Source organism: Engystomops pustulosus, chromosome 5 (genome assembly GCF_040894005.1).
Source record: "Engystomops pustulosus chromosome 5, aEngPut4.maternal, whole genome shotgun sequence".
In the NCBI taxonomy this organism is placed as follows: Eukaryota; Metazoa; Chordata; class Amphibia; order Anura; family Leptodactylidae; genus Engystomops; species Engystomops pustulosus.
Window position 1 is genome coordinate 40,027,006 of NC_092415.1, and position 16,794 is coordinate 40,043,799.

Genomic DNA, 16,794 nt, shown 5'->3' on the forward strand with positions numbered 1-16,794 from the left:
CTTGAAACTATGAGTATCCTCAGGTAGGGCCTGAAATTTGCTTTCTAAAATTATCTTTTATGTGAACTTGCCAAATTACTTATAAAAAATGCTGTCAAAGTTGTGGGAAAATGGGGTGAGTGGAGTCATATTTTGCCTGAGAGGAGTCAATTTTGTGGCTAGAAAGATAGTGTCACTTCAGATGCAATAACTAGAACCATGCTTCTGGTGTGATATAAAAGATAAGAACCTCTTTTAGATCACTTCAGGCTTATGGTTCTGTATGCTACAGAACCGGAGACACAGACAGTTAAAGACATTGGGGCAGATTTATCAAGCTGTCTAAAAGGCAGAATATTCTTTGTTGCCCATGCCAACCAATTACAGCTCAGCTTTCATTTAACAAGTGGTCATGAATATTTTAAAGGAGAGCTGTGATTGGTTGCCATGGGCAACTTAGAATATTCTGACTTTTAGACAGCTTGATAAATCTGCCCCATTGTAGGAAATGTGAGCTCCAGATAAAGATTCAGTTCTCGTCTGTTATTTTAATTGCCTATACAGGCAATCCCCTACTTAAGAACACCTGACTTACATACGATCCCTAGTTACAAACGGACCTCTGGATTTTGGTAATTTCCTGTACTTTAGTCCTAGGCTACAATAAACAGCTGTAACAGTTATCAATGATGCCTGTAATGAAGCTTTATTGTTAATCCTGGTTCTTATGACAGTCCAACATTTTTAAAATCCAATTGTCACAGAGACCAAAACATTTTTGACTGGGGTTACAATAATAAAGTATACGGTTCCGACTTACATACAAACTCAACTTAAGAACAAACCTACAGAACCTATCTTGTACATAACCCGGGGACTACCTGTATCTCTGTTTCTGTGGTTCCTATAATTTAAAATGACACTAAAAGTATGGTATATAAGTATAGGAGCATCTGAAATGACACTCCCCTGGTAGCCTCCAAAAGTGACATTTCTCAGGTAATAAGTTACCCTTCTCATTTTCACATGACTTTGGAAGCAAAAATTGGTAAACGGGTGCGATTTTACATAAGAGGGAATTCTAGAAAGGACATTCCATATCCTACCTGAGGGGACTAGATGTTTATAGGGATACAACCGCACCACTTCAAAAAAAATTCCAATAGGAAATCCAAAAATGTGCCAGTGGGACCAACTTACATGACAGCTTTGAACAAGTGGTGACAAGATCTGGAAAAACCTGAAGCTCGTCCTAAAATTTGTGCCATTGAAGAACTTTTTTAGTCTCTAAATTATTCAGAAAACTTCTTGCTACGTTTTGGACCTTCTTGTCTCTATCATATAAGAGGAGCTTTAAGATTTAATGTCAGAGTAAAACATGAGAGAAGTTCTTCTTTTTCACCCACAAGAAGATGAGCCTTCATAGTGTACAGACCCTAAATGGAAGAGAAAAATAACATTCTGCTTTACAAATAGAAAACGAGTGGCATAATAATTGATGTCAATATACAGGTTTCACATGTCCATTTACTGCACATTACAACTTACAGGCAATGTTAGTTAATGAGCTCTGAACCAGCAAGGGTTAACAAGCTCACACTCTGAGCTTTGCCCCTCTCACCTGGAGTATGTTATACTCTGACAAAAACCCTTGTGCACTATCCTCTTCATTGGATAAAGAGTTTCTTTGATAGCTCTATTGCCCATACTGCTGTTTGTTACTTCTGCATTTTTGGTTTCTGATATTTTGCTCTGACTATTCTTTGTATCTGTGATTTTGTGCCTGATAAGCTATCTCTGTTGTGACCTGTATTGCCAACCTCCCCTTTGTTTTATTTGTTTGTCTTTTTACAAGTTCACACTTTGGTGCAGAAAGGGACCTTTTTTGTGGTTGTTCTGTATCATCTAGGACAGTGATGGTTAACCTATGGCACTGGTGCCAGAGGTGGCAATCAGAGCCCTTTATGTGGGCACTCAGGCCATCACCAGAGAGGACTCCAGGTATCTTCCTGCAGTCCCAGACAGCCCAGGACTTGCTGTGCACAGAGCTATTTTAAAGTCACAGCACTCCCAGGGACTATTTTCAATGAAAACTGTGACAGAGAAGGGAGTATAAATCACAAATCTATGTCTTTGTTGTAGTTTGGGCACTTGGTCTCTAAAAGGTTTGCCATCACTGATCTAGGATATGTTAAGGCAAGCAGGTAGGGCTGTTGGGGAACTGGAGTTTTAGGGATCCTTATCCTGTCTGTTGCCCCTGAGTCTAGTATCCTCTTTACACCCTGCTTCTCTATTAAAATCAGGTACTGTATTGGACATGTGATCTGAAGTGAATTTATTAACTGGTCTGGCTTTGGGTGTGATGGAGTCATAAATGTATCTTGAATTTATTTGCATTGCAGTTGTGTAGAAAAGTTGTCATGTTGGTCTGGGTTAGATGATGGATATGGATATGGAAACAGCTACAATCAAACCCGTCACAAGTGACTTACCAGATTTATGATGATGTGTTGTTGACTGTGATTTTTGTACTTAGTTTGCATTCTGTCCTGCACTAGTTTGAACGTTACTTTACCTTCCTACTTTTCCTACTCATAATTGATTACCTCATCATCTGGGCTGCAGATAGTTTTGTTTGCTGTGATGGACGGATGCTTGTTCCACTCACATCGCTTTGCTTAATCACATAAGATGATTGTCTGCCACCTTCCCAGTGCTTGCTATAAGCTTGTTAGTGTTTGCTGGAATTCCGTATTTTGCATGTTTTGACCCTTGTCTGTTTTCTGACCGTCCATTTGTCTCTTTATCTTGTACTGGGTGGTCATCCTGGTTTTGACCCTTTCTTCTAAGAACATTCTTCTGTGTTAGGAAGTGATCGTTGACCTGTTGTCACCTACTATAGGATAGCCAAATAGGTAAGGACAGCTGGGGGGTCTAGTATTAGGGCAGAATGTCTGTGTATGTCCTACCTTCTTGTCTGTTCCCTAACAGCAACAAAACATAAGAAGCATTGATCCTAAATTGAATGTAACTATGTAGCTACAGCCATAATAGAGGGCCATAAACTCCATTTTCAACTGGACTGATGCGGTTATTACCTTGATCCCGGTCCTGGTTCATGATAAGGAATTTTCAGGTTATGTAAACATATACAGAAAGTACAGTTAAATAACATACCTCAAAAAGATATTGATGCGTAAAAGCCCGACCAGAGCGGTATAGCTTCAGTGTCTCTGTTAGGAAATACAACGCATAGCTGTAATGTACAGGAGATACTTATTACTACTTAGAGTCACAGATACAAAAATAGTTATTGTCGATTGTTTAAAATAGATCATTTTATGCTGAATTTCTCACTTAAGGAAAGCTTGGTTCCCAACTTCTGTGAAATACTGTCATAATTTGACATTGGGCTACCCAATGCAGCTTTTGACCAAAATGTGTCCTATATTCTGAATGGCACCTGCCTGTATTCTACTCAGAAAAAAGGTGTGGGATATCCTTTTAAAGCATTTCTACCACCGGAATCAGAGATTGTAAACCTTTACACCCTTGTTTTTGAGAATAAAAGGCTTTAAATATTATGTAAATGAACCCAAGAGGCTCCGGGCTCCATTAAAACCTATGGAGCTTGGAGCCCTTTAAAATTGCTAAATTTGAAAATCCTTTGTTTTAAAAACCAGGAAATAAGAAGCTAAAAGAAGAGCAGATCATGTCAGAGAAGGCATACACCAGTATGTCAGTGTGCTTGGATTTCAATCCGTGATGTTAGATATTGGACCTGCAATTTAGGGTTGTTATTAGTAGGTAAGTGCCATGCTGGCCCAGTTTTTGTTTGTGTTTTTGATTCTGTGTTACCGGCTTCGCATTATTTTGTATCACCACTTGCTGTGAAGACGTAAAGTCAGTTTCAAACCTAAACTCTGTGTGTGAAATTGAAGTACTTGCTGCGTCATGCTAACCCAGGAAAAATGGCGGTCCTGAGAGCTTGATTCCCAAAGTAGTCACAACATATATGTACACAATATGGACAGAAGCATTGTGACACAGGTCTGAATTACATATTTCAGGTTTTTATTCCATCCCATTGCCACAGGTGTATAAAATCTAGTCATTCAAGTCAGTTTGTTACTGACATATGTGCTCACACATGGCGTCAACATTGTGCTTTGAACATGTGTAGTCCTAGGGGTTGGGCTTTGGTTTGGATGCATTTCAAAAAACAGGACGTGACTTGTCTGTGCTGCAGACTCATCAGCTCAGGGCTCCACCTTTGTGCTCCTGTACAGCTCCTCCCTCTCTCACTGATGTCAGAGCCGTGAGCTCTGTGAAGGAGCAGGAGGGAGGTGCTGTATAAGAGCACAAAGGAGGGGGCTGAGAGCTAAGTAGTCTTCAGCACAGTCAAGTCACATGTTGTTTTTTGAAATGCATCCAAACCAAAGCCCAACCCCTAGGACTACATAAAGGATTCTTTCAGGGGAAGTTATAACACACAATTATATTGTAATGCAAATGCTTAGAAAAGGCAGAAAGGCAGATTTGCACTCCAGTTGTAATGGGCTTCTGCAACCTGTTTTTAGTGAAAATGAGGTCCCTGGTGACAGGTTCTCTATGGGTAATATTACATTTCAGTTGTTTTTAACTAATCAGTTGTCACTGAAACAAAATGTAGGCCCTGTGCTATTTTCACGCTTGCAGATCATGGAAAGCAATAGAAATCCGCACATGTGTCCACACAAGAAAAACTGATGACAGTGTTTTGGGTTTTCTTTTTGTCACTGATGATGGTGGGGAAGCAGATGTTGTGTTAAATGTTAAACCTTAAGTTTTTTGTGCATGTGATAAAAATGGAGAGGCATAAGCATAATACACTTAAAAAGAAGAAACAGATGCGGACAAGAAGCGGAAACAAAACAGATCCACACAGGGACACATCATTGTGTATTTGCCCTTACTGTCACTGGTGTATTAAAATGGGGGACTATTCAGGAACCACAAAATACGCAGTCCATGTAAAGCTATAAAACTATACATTAATGAATTGCTAACTGCAGAATTATTTTTGTAAAAAAACCTTCAGAGAAGATGATTGTGGATTTTATGGATGTGGAATTTTTGGAAATTTTTAGACCACATTTATATTGATGCTTAGCAATGCTGTTCAAGTGGTAGGAGGGCAAAGTCAAGCATCTTGTGGTGGGGGGTAACATTTAATTGAATACAATGATTTCCTTTGGCATCCTGACCATCAATGTTTCCTGCACAACAATGTATGTGTAACCTACCAGCAAAGTCCCAACATCTGCCTCTTACCTCCTTTAAGAGCACCACAGAAATCATATTCATCATCAACTCCAGTGCACAACACATATTTGCGATCTGAGACAGACAAATTATCCTTCCAAATCTGCACCCTGGCCTGTAAGCGGTCAATGTTTTTTCCTGTGCAAAAATGAAAATACTGTATATTAGTAATTCAGGATGAGACAACAAGGTACAAGCAATCAACAATAGAGGGATAATTCAAGCAAAACATTTTTTTAAATTATTTTTATTATTATATTTTTTATTACCTGTCCTTGGGGCACATGTATCCTGCCTGAAGTCGGCTTACTTAATCATTGCAATGTATCTTAGATTTTTTTCCCTTTCTGAAACATGTGATGAGTTGCCTGTTTAGTCTCACTTTTGCACATTTTTGTTTTGGTGTGCGACTTTTTGGTCCCAGATAGTAGCTGCGAAAGTAAGTCTGGGTCTAGCATGCTCTGTTTTGCGACTTATTAGGCACAAGAATGGGACAATTTCAGAGCCCAAAAGTCGTACAAGTTCAGCAAACATCTGGCCTACAAAGATAAATATGGCCACTGCATTAAATCCTTGAGACAGCTAACTTGCTGTACAATGCTTGCTTCTGCGCCTAAAAAGTCACACAACAAAAATAAAAAGAACATATTATACATATCCCTCCCCCCCCCCCTTGTGTTTAAGGCTCAGGATTACAAATACCGTATTTTTCGGACTATAGTCCAGTGCTCCTTATATATGAACCATACTTTCAAACAGCCTTGTACTGTGCACAGGTCTGCCACCTGCTGGTCATTCATCCTTATAATCAGGTGCACCTTATAATCCGGTGCGCTTTCTATATGAACCTAGACATTTTAGCAGGCATTTATTGATGGTGCGCCTTATAATCCGAAAAATATGGTACAGGCAGTCCCCAGGTTACGTACAAGATAGGGTCCATAGGTTTGTTCTTAAGTTGAATTTGTATGTAAGTCGAAAATGTATATTTTATAATTGTAGATCCAGACAAAAAAAAATTTTGCCCCAGTGACAAAATTTTTTGCTGTAATGGGACCAAGGATTATCAATAAAGCTTCATTACAGACACTTTACAGCTGATTATTGCAGCTGCAAGTGAAACTCTAAAGACAAAGTTCTCACAAATAAACCAGGGTTAAGCCAGAGGAAGAAAGATAAATCAGATAAACATATGAAAGAAAGGAACAAGCAAACAGGTGCTCTGGTTTGAATACCTGGCCCAAGAACAAGACTGAACACAGAGTAAGGCCCCTTCCACACTAGCGTTGCATTTCACGTCAGGGTGCAATGCGTGAAAAACTGACGTTTTTGGCTGCGTTTTTGTTCCATTTTTCCTTGGAGTAATTAGCGTTTTTTAGTTTTTCACGCGCGTGTTGTTCGCGTTTTTTTTGCTTTTTCGGTGCGTTTTTCACGCGCGTTTTTCACGCGCGTTTTTTAAGTAAATGGGAGTCTCAAGTATTTTTCAAAGGGACCATGGTTCAGAAATAAAATGTTTTATTTAATTGAAAAAGAATGTCTTCAGATAAGTTAGCAGATGTATGCAAACATCTGCAATCTATTCTTCACTGTCCCGCGCGTATATTATCTCCCGACAAGTTAGCAGATGTGAAGAACAGTGAAGAATAGAATAAAAACAGTGAACACAGAATCATTTAAGTGAATAACACAGTAAAGAACACAGTGAAGAATAGATTACAGGTGTTCGGCACATCTGCTTACTTGTCGGGAGATACGCGCGGAACGGTGCGAACAAAATAGCATGTGAAGAACAATATATATGTGTGAAGAACACATTGCAGATGTATGGAAACATCTGCAATTTGTTCTTTACACACATATATATTGTTCTTCACATGCTATTTTGTTCGCACCGTTCCGCGCGTATCTCCCGACAAGTAAGCAGATGTGCCGAACATCTGTAATCTATTCTTCACTGTGTTCTTCACTGTGTTTTTCACTTAAATGATCCTGTGTTCACTGTGTTCACTGTTTTTATTCTATTCTTCACTGTTCTTCAGTGTGTTTTTTTAATTAAATGCTCGATCTCGAGCAGGGGAATTATTCATGTCACCTAGCAACCCATCCGTTTAAAACGCATTGCACTCGCATTGCACTTGCAATGCTTGCGAGTGCAATGCATTTTTGATGCGTCTCCATAGACTTGAATGGGGCGGGAAAAACTTGCGTGAAACCCAAAAGTAGAGCATGCTGCGATTTTGACGCGCGTCAAAACAAACGCAAGCACGCGCGTGAAAAAAAAAGCAAATGAGGAAAGGCCCATTGGAAACAATGGGACAGAGTGCAATGCAGGTTCTGCGCGTCAAAAACGCTAGTGTGGAAGGGGCCTAAGGCTCCATGTACATGTCCGCAAATAGTGGCCATTAGCTAACCACAAAAACGTCAGCTAGCTCATGGCTGCCATAGAGAAGCATTGTGCTTGTCTGAGACCGCACCACAAGAGATACAACACAATAGCCAATGACATGTTGATTTAAAAAAATTACGTTATTGGCATTCTGAACAATTTGATTGCTTTAAAAAACTTTATTTCACGTTACCTGGCTCCCTGCCAGCAGTGTGTGGCGAGTCCTGGGGGGGGCAGCTCCTGCGGCCCGAGTCTCAGTCTTACCGATGCCTCCTCCCCTCCCCCCTCGATCATCACCATGATGAATTGTAGTAAACCAAGCACACTTCCATGCTGGTGTATGCCCCCTCTGGCAGGATCTACTGTTCTTTAAAGGGGTATTCCCACAAAGACAAGATTCTTAAATATACTCAGGATAACAAAATTACACATTTTCTAATTCACTGCTATTAGCTGCATTTCACAGATATAATTCCAACCAGTCACTAACACTCCTGGTGTATTCAATTTCAGTTGCCCCAGGATCCGACAATAAATCAGAAGTCTAAGATCAGGCAGGACAGATTGTTCTCTTGTCTGACACTACAGTGAGCTCCTCTCTGCATCGGCCTCTCCCCTGAGGAGAGTACATCTACAAGCTACAGCCAGAGGTAACAGAGCTGAGATTATAATTGCGTGTTATATGCATCTCATGGATCTAATCTTCTCTCATCTCTGACCTGTCTCATCTCTCTTTTTCTATGTGTCAGATACTAGTGAATGTTAAAAAGCTAAATGAAAGTGTAGATAAACCTGTACCCTGATAATCTAACAACATTGTCAGCACACACCATCTCACAGCACTAGAGGGATCATAAAGTGTCTGCTTAGAAAGCGACCACCCACACTTTGGAATCTTACACTGACCAGCCTGGGGAGTGATAAGAGCTAAACCAGTAATAAAGCTGAGTAAAATTGTAAAATAAGGTATTAAAATGTATCTTTATTGTGTGAACATCACTAGGGGATTGAAATTTTACAGTTTTCTGCCATGGGCAAAACCCTTTAAGCTTCCTATGCACTTTGTTTTTAGAAAAAAATTATTTTTTTATACCTATGGAGCCCAGAGCCCCTCAATCTTATTTGCATAATTATATGAGCCTTTAAAGGGAACCTGTCACCAGGGACCTCATTTTTGCTAAAGACAGATTGTAAAAAGCCATCACTTTACGGCCTTTTCTAAGCATTTGCATTACAATATAATTATGTGTTATAACTTACTCTTGCATCCTTACAAAATCCTGGGGTAGTCAAAGGGGCTGGGCTTTGGTTTGGATGCATTTCAAAAAACAACACGTGACTTGTCTGAGCTGCAGGCTGCCTCCATCTTTGTGCTCCTGTACAGCTTGTCCCTCCCCCACTGATGTCAGACTGACCAGGCTGTGACCTCTGAGAAGGAGCAGGAGGTGGAGCTGTTCTGGAGCACAAAGGTGGGGGCTAGGATCTGAGGAGTGAGTAACACAGACAGGTCACGTTGTTGTTTTTGGAAATGCATCCAAACCAATGTCCAGCCCCTCTGTCAGAGTGCAAGAGTACGTTTTAACAAACAATTATATTGTACGGCAAATGCTTAGAAAAGGCAGAGAGGCATATTTGCACTGCTGGTGTAATGGGCTTCTGCAACCTGTCTAATGAAAATGAGGTCCCTGGTGACAGGTTCCCTTTAAAAAAAAAACAGGGCATAAGATCACCAGTATGTAAGTGTGTTTGGTTTACAATCCTTCATCTTGGTGGTAGATGTCCTTTAAGCAAAACGTGAATGAAGGGGATGGAAGGAGTCATTGACTAGACTGAGACACAGGCCACTGGTGTTGCACCTTCCACCCCGGGACTCGCCACACACTGCTGACAGGGAGCCAGGTAATGTCAAAGAAAGCAGTACAATTGTTCAGAATGCTGATAAAGGCATTTTTAAAATCAAAATGGCATACGCTATTGGAACCAGGGGCAGATTAAGACTCCCATGGGCTGGGTCTGTATGAATATAATAGCCCCTACAAGTCTGGGACTCATTTCCTACATATGGTACTAGAATCAGGCATCTTGGGGAATGGAGGAAGTGTCCCTTCTTCCTGCTTTCAATCTGCGGTTTTAGGACCTTTGGAGGATTGTGAAGGACCTGAAATGGCTCTTGTGTACACGTGTTTTGAGAGCTGGCCCCAGGGGGGGGTTGAGGTAAATAACTATATGAAGGGATTTTTTTAATGGCAAATAATATACAAATACATACTTGGAATTACTGTCATAGTAAAATTAATAGGGTTGGTCTTGCTCAGCGCACAAGGTTCTACCGTTATCTCTGGTAGAGGGCTGTTATCTGAAGCATAAAAAAAGACATTATATAGAGTACACAAGCATAGCGCTCAATAAAATATACTATAAAAAATACTGCTTTTAGATTTAAAGGACATCTACCACCAGGATGCCAGAGGGCGCACACAGCAGTATGTCAATCTACTTGGTTTACAAGCCTTGATCCTGGTGGTAGAAGTTGTTTGAAAGAATATTATTCATTAGCAAAAAGTGTGCAATATCCAACCTTCTTTGGTCATATTTGTAAATATTTTGTAAATCCATTTCCTTGACCACTGGTGGCGAACCTATGGCACGGAGAGCCCTTTTTGTGGGCACTCAGGCCATCGTCCAAGGACAGAGTTCACCAAACACTGAATCTTCCTGCAGTCCCAGGCAACTTATGTGATGCTGCTCTCAGCACTGTTTTAAAGCAACACTTCATTAGCTGGCAAGAAGAAGGTGTTGACAGAAGTGCATTACATTTGGAGGTCCTCCTTCTAGAACCACCATTATCCCTATACAGAGAGACCCTGGAGAGAGGCTACAATGATTTGCCCTCCTTTTCTCAACTGTATTGGTGGCCCATAAAATTAAATGATGTGGAAGAACAGGTAGCAATAAGTTATTGTATAAAATGCCATGCCGGCACTTCACGGTAAATACATGGATTTTGGTTGCAGTTTGGGCACTTGGTCTGTATTGCATGATATGCATTATTCTTACTACATTTTTCCCCTAACTATAGTCATATAGCATTAGGGGGGCAAAAAATAGCCATTATTTTGCATGGCACATTTATCATTTTAATTATGTGGACAACCCCTTGATATGTACATGGGGGGGATGCTCTTATTTACTGCCTCCCCATGTACAAGTACACAAAACTGATCAACAGCTAGAATGGTGGGTAACACAGACCACAGCTCCTTCTCTCCTGGCAATGGGATAGTGGGGTGCTGTTGGGCTCCTATGACAACCAAGGACCAAATAATGTTCACCAAGTTCATACCTCCCAACATTTCCAGAAGAGAAAGAGGGCTAAAATGGCGGCGATCCCCCCTAAGCCACTCCCCTAATCACGCCCTGGCCACGGCACAATTTTATTACTAATAATCCTCTCCATAATAATAATAATCATCAACCCACAACCTCCACCTGCCAAAGACATAGAGGGTCTCTATCCACTTGGCTATGGGCTAGCCTAGTGACAGCTATGCCAAGCCTGACACCTACTATGCTAAGGGCAAGGCCAGATACATGGCTTCATGCACAAGTCCACAAATGGCGGCTGTTAGCTAGGCTGAACATTGGCAGCTCATGACCGCCATAGACATGCATTGTGTATGGGCAGGCGGACAGCCACATTGATAGGCCAGGCCATATTCTTGTCCTGATTTAAGGCGCAGCCGCCCAGCTCTCCTCTTACGGTTCACAGCACACGTCTGCCCGTGCGGATGGTGTGTCAGATGGATGGACTACTCCACTTGCTCTACATGGAAGTCATAAGTTAATATGATATTCGCCTATGAGAAATTTATCTATGCAGACCACATGATTTAATTATAAGACCTTATGGTGTGAATCCCCTAACTGTCAATTGTAAGACCTTTCTATAATAGTAGGATGGGAGTTGATGCCTATGGACAATTGACTCCCTCCCCCTTTTTCTTGATCATCTCCATGTTTAAAAAATGTAACTAAAAATGATCACAACCATCTAGAGAACAATGGTCAGCTGGCAGAGGTGGTGCCATCTAATGTGTGTATTCTGCTGCCATAAAATCCAATGTATCCCTCTTCAATGGTTACAATAAAGAAGTCTTAGATGTGGTGCTCTCTAAAATCTGAAGTCTTTTTAAGGGAACCTACTAATACAGCTAAGGTGTACAGTACGTGGAGCCCAGTTTATTATACCTTCTGTTCAGAGAGGTCAATGTTACTTACCACACATCTCATAAAATGCTTCAAACTTCGATGAACTACATAGTAAATGTTTCTTGTTGGTCTCCGCTCCTGCAAATCCAAGAAATAACAGCAGAACATTAAACATCTCAGAAGCTGTAAGATCCTGCTGAAGCTTCCTATACTGTCTGACATAGACATGGAAAAGTGACTAAAGTTCAAGTTCCTCTTTTGACGATTTTCAGTTCCTTTTGTTCATACATTTCTCCACCCATCATTCTTATAATTCAGTCATTCTTTTTGGTTTTGTGACGAAAAAAATACTTTGCAAATGAAAAAATGTCTCCCAGAGGTTTTCAAATGAGGCATACTTAGGGGTATATGAATATAAGATATATATAATATAAGAAAGACTCACAGATACATTCCTGCGTTATTGTTAGATCACCCAGACAGCTATTTCTCTTCCATTTCTACATTCATAAAGGTTACATACACCAGCTTTAAACCTGTCACCAGGAATGTCATTTTTAGCCTGTGCCAAAAATGCCTTTGTCAGCATTCTGAATCATTTCAGTAGTTTATAATAGTTTATTTTACATTACCTGGCAGCAGCATGTGGTGAGTCCCCGGGGGAGGGGCAACTGCAGTCTGTGTGTGCCTGTGTCTCCTCATGACAGGAAGTGGGGAGGGGTGAGAGATAGTGATGGGAAGCCCGGCTCTTCTTAACCCCTTAGGGAAGTGGCCCTTTTTCGTTATTGCATTTTCATTTTTCACTCCCCACCTTCAAAAATCTGTAACTTTTTTATTTTTCCATGTAAAGAGCTCTGTTTAGGCTTGTTTTCTGCGTAACAAATTGAACTTCATAGTGATGGTATTTATTATTCCATGTCGTATACTGGGAAGCGGGAAAAAAATTCAGAATGCAGTGAAAATGATGAAAAAACGCATTTGCGCCATTTTCTTGTGGGCTTGGATTTTACAGCTTTCACTGAGCGCCCCCAATCAATTACGATCAGGAGGATACCAAATTTGTACAGGTTTTATAATGTTTTCATACATTTAAAAAAATTAAAACCTTCTGTACAAAAAAAAAAATTCTTCATTTTGCCATGTTCTGGCACTAATAACTTTTTCATACTTCAGTGTACGGAGCTGTGGGTGGTGTAATTTTTTGCGACTTTTGATGACGTTTTTAATGCTTTCATTTTTGGGACTGAATGGGCTTTTGATCACTTTTTATAGATTTTTTAAATATTTTTCAAAATGGCAAAAAAGTGGCATTTTCGACTTTGGGCGCCAATTTCCGTTACGGGGTTAAATGCTGGGAAAAATCGCTGATATATTTTGATAGATCCGACATTTTGGGACGCGATGATACCTAATGTGTTTATGATTTTTACTGTTTATTTATATTTATATCAGTTCTAGGGAAAGGGGGGTGATTTAAACTTTAACTTTTTTACTATTTTTTCATTTATTTTTTTTTTTTCATTTTTAAAAAAAAAAATTTTACCATTATTTTAGATCCTCCAGGGTAATTTAACCCTGCAGGGTCCGATTGCTAATACTATATACTGCAATACTACTGTATTGCAGTATATAGCTATTTTACAATGATTTTTAATAGCCTGCCCTCTGGTGGCTATTAGATATCATTGCACCTGGCAAGCCCTACGAGTTTCAATGAGACTCTAGGCTGCCATAGCAACCGATCGCCGCCCTCCGATGACGTTCCAGGGGTCGGGCATCCAAGATGGCGACGCCCATGTAAAGGTAAGTAAGGTGCCGCGGTCGGATTCAACCGCATTACTTAACAGGTTAACTGCCGCGATCGGTGCCAGCGCCGACCGCGGCAGTGACAGGTGGGTGTTGGCTGTATTATACAGCCATTACCCGCTGTGTATGGAGAGAGCTCAGCTCGTGAGCTCTCTCCATACACCCCTTGCGGCACGAGGACGATATAGTTCATCCTCGGTCGGCAAGGTGTTAAGTGATCTGGCTCATTAGGCTCCACTCACTAAGAAGAGCCGGCTCTTCTGGCTCCTGAACGGCTCCCTATTAAATGTATAACAGGGAGCTGCAGGCCAGTCTATCACCCCATTCCATACCACTTTTAACCCGATTGTATCACGTTAAAGGGGGTGTGGTGAAGGGAAGGGGTGGGTTAAGTGAGCCATTCCGCTCCCGTCGTTCACGAACAAGAGCCGGTTCAAACGACACATCACTAGTGAGAGCTGCATGACTGTGGAGGAGAGGAGACTGACACATGCAGCAGCTGCATCCCCTGGGACTCGTCACATACTTCTGTTAGGGAGTCAAGTAATGTAAAATAAACTATTATAAAATACTGAAATGATCTGGAATGCAGACAAAGACATTTTAAAAGTCAGCATAGCACAGGCTATTGGAACCTGTCACCAGCTAAAAATGATATTCCTTGTGACAGGTTTAAGAAAATCAACATCAGATCTGAGTGCCCATTAACCTCTTACTAACACGGACTGAAAAGGCTTTAATGACAGGGGCATTTTTAGCGAATTTTCGTACAGTGTGGCTTAAGGGCCATAACTTCCTTTTTGTTTGTTTTTTTTGCTACCTTAAATTTCTTTGCAGTGTTTTTTTTTGGGATTTATAGTATTTGTTTTTTTTATACAAAATTAACTTTATTAATGAATTCCCTATTTTGTTTCAGTCGCTTTGATATATAATATATGTATAATCTTGGGCAAACAGGGTGTTCATGGTGATGTATTTCATTGTCTAACGGGGGAATTTTTTAATATTGGGAAATGTGGATGTATTTTTATGAATATTTTTTGAGTTTGTGTGTATTTAGTTTTATATGTCCCCCAAGAGGTCATAAAAGACCCCTAAAGGGCATTTTCACAATTTTTTTAATTTTAAATTTTTTTCTTTTACAAGTTTTCCCCTGTAACTGGGGCATCTATAAGAGCGAACGTTACAGGGAGAAACGACCCCCTGTGAGGGCTGATGTTGATCAGAGCTGTACTGGGTCTGATCAGACCAAGCAACCCTGATTAACCCCTTTAGACCCAGCAGTCACTTCAGTGCGATGCTATGAAGAGTGGAGAAGCGGTAATAAACCAAACCTACCTTCTCCCTAGGGCCTGCTCCCACGACTAGCATGGGAGCAGTAGAAACTGCAGCGACGTCTAAAGACTCTAGACCTGCCTACTGATGTCCAAAAGGAGTTATAAGACTTTATGGCCCACTTTTATCAAAAACGTGCAAACTACACTGTGTGCAGTGAAGTGTGCAGGGCACCCCCTGCACTGCTCCAACAGAGTGCACCCATAACAAAGGGCGTGACACTGCACAATAAATGTGGAGCATGGTCTGACTGTGCACCGGAGAGCGCCCCCTTCAGCACAGAATTGTATGTTGCGCTTGGAATAGAGCAGCTGCAACACTTCATAAATACATGTGCAGGCAGTTTGCACTAAAAAGAATGTGCAAAGTACGGCAGAAAACTGGCGCAGGGGCTTTAATAAATCTGGGCCTATGACTACGTGAATGTATTCGATTGTGTGTAATATAGAGAGCACATTAAAGGGAGTTGTTCAGGTTGGGTCACGAGAACAGAGGTTCTGTTCCCACCTAATGAATGGAGAAGCTGGGTAAGCATGTGCCCATCTACTCCATCATTTTCTATGGGACTACTGGAGATGGCAGAGTGATGTATTCTATATTTTCTACTCTAGAAGATGCATAAAGCGAACCTGTCACCAAAATTTACCCCATTAAACTAGAACACCCCTCAGGTTTTGCTCTTTCTGAAAATTCTCTTTTACGTAAAACTCATCTGTTTACCCCATAGAAAATCTTCTCCAAAGTCTTGTGAAAATGAGTAAAGTCATCTTTTGCCTAAGTTGAGTCGATTAGAGTCTGAAAGAAGAGCATCACTTTAGGAGCCGCTATCTTCAGTTCTATCATAACTATGATTTTGGCTCATAATGTAGTGACCTAGAAGGCTATTAATGTGCTATGTATTTATAAATGTAAGGATATTTTCCCAGGGGGAGAATGCTGACCCTCCCAGTGGCTAGTTATCCAGAACAGGTGAGGATCTACAATAGAGCCGGATTTTGAGGCCATAGGAAAAAACCACTTGCGTGCATGAGGCCGACCTAATGACTTTATTGCGAGTTGTTATTGGGTTGGACTCCAACTATAGAGAGGTACTTCCAGCTTACGCATATGAAGTGATCCACACCCAACTGGGAATTGTGGATAGTACATTGTGAACATGGCCAGAAGAATTAGTGCTGGAGAGTGCGAAACAGTAAGGCAGCCACCAAGGAGAAGAGAAGGTGAAGTGAAAAGCATCATGACCACCTTCACCTCCCTCACGCTTTGTCACCCGTCTAACCAGTCTGGTGAAACAAGTCTTGTGCCTCCATGTTGTAATGATGATTTCAGTCATTCCTTCAGTAAAATAAGTTCTGGTTCACCTCAATCCTTCATCTTCTCCGTGTCACTGTGTCATTACACTGCACCAGTTTATTGGGGGCCTTCTCAAGCACCAACACTACGTCAGAGGAAACTACTACCAACATCCCACCTGCGGGTGGCCCCATCATCACTGGCATGCAGCACCCCAAGGTGACAGGTGAGAGACCCAACTATTATGAAACACCGTAACAGCAGAGCTGGGCACAGAATCTTAAACTTTATTCTCTCGGCTGCTAGGCTTGTGCTAAAATATTAAAGATAAGAATCCTTCAGATCAAATCTTGTTGTCGTAGTTCTTTACATGTCTCAAGTTCTGTAGCTCAAAGACATAGTTGGAAACGTGATCTACAGATAAAAATCCGGCTCCCTCCTATTTCTCGAAAGGGGATCTCCAGCCACAGACATGAAAAGTC

At 41.0% G+C, this 16,794-nt stretch overlaps 1 protein-coding gene across 2 annotated transcripts; it reads right to left on the reverse strand.

Moving 5' to 3' along the window:
- Positions 1-411: 411 nt before the first annotated feature.
- Positions 412-12,142, reverse strand: LY96 (lymphocyte antigen 96). 2 transcript variants are annotated; one of them, XM_072151700.1, is made up of 5 exons: positions 11,948-12,134; positions 9,939-10,025; positions 5,293-5,421; positions 3,157-3,212; positions 412-1,415 (listed from the first exon to the last, which is right to left on the reverse strand). In XM_072151700.1, the coding sequence occupies exons 1-5, from the start codon at positions 12,051-12,053 to the stop codon at positions 1,317-1,319; spliced, it is 477 nt and encodes a 158-aa protein (XP_072007801.1). In that variant the 5' UTR covers positions 12,054-12,134; the 3' UTR covers positions 412-1,316. The 2 variants fall into 2 exon arrangements, with proteins under 2 accessions (XP_072007801.1, XP_072007802.1); XM_072151701.1 differs by lacking the exon at positions 9,939-10,025 and having other exon boundaries at positions 11,948-12,142.
- Between the last annotated feature and the right edge of the window lie 4,652 nt (positions 12,143-16,794).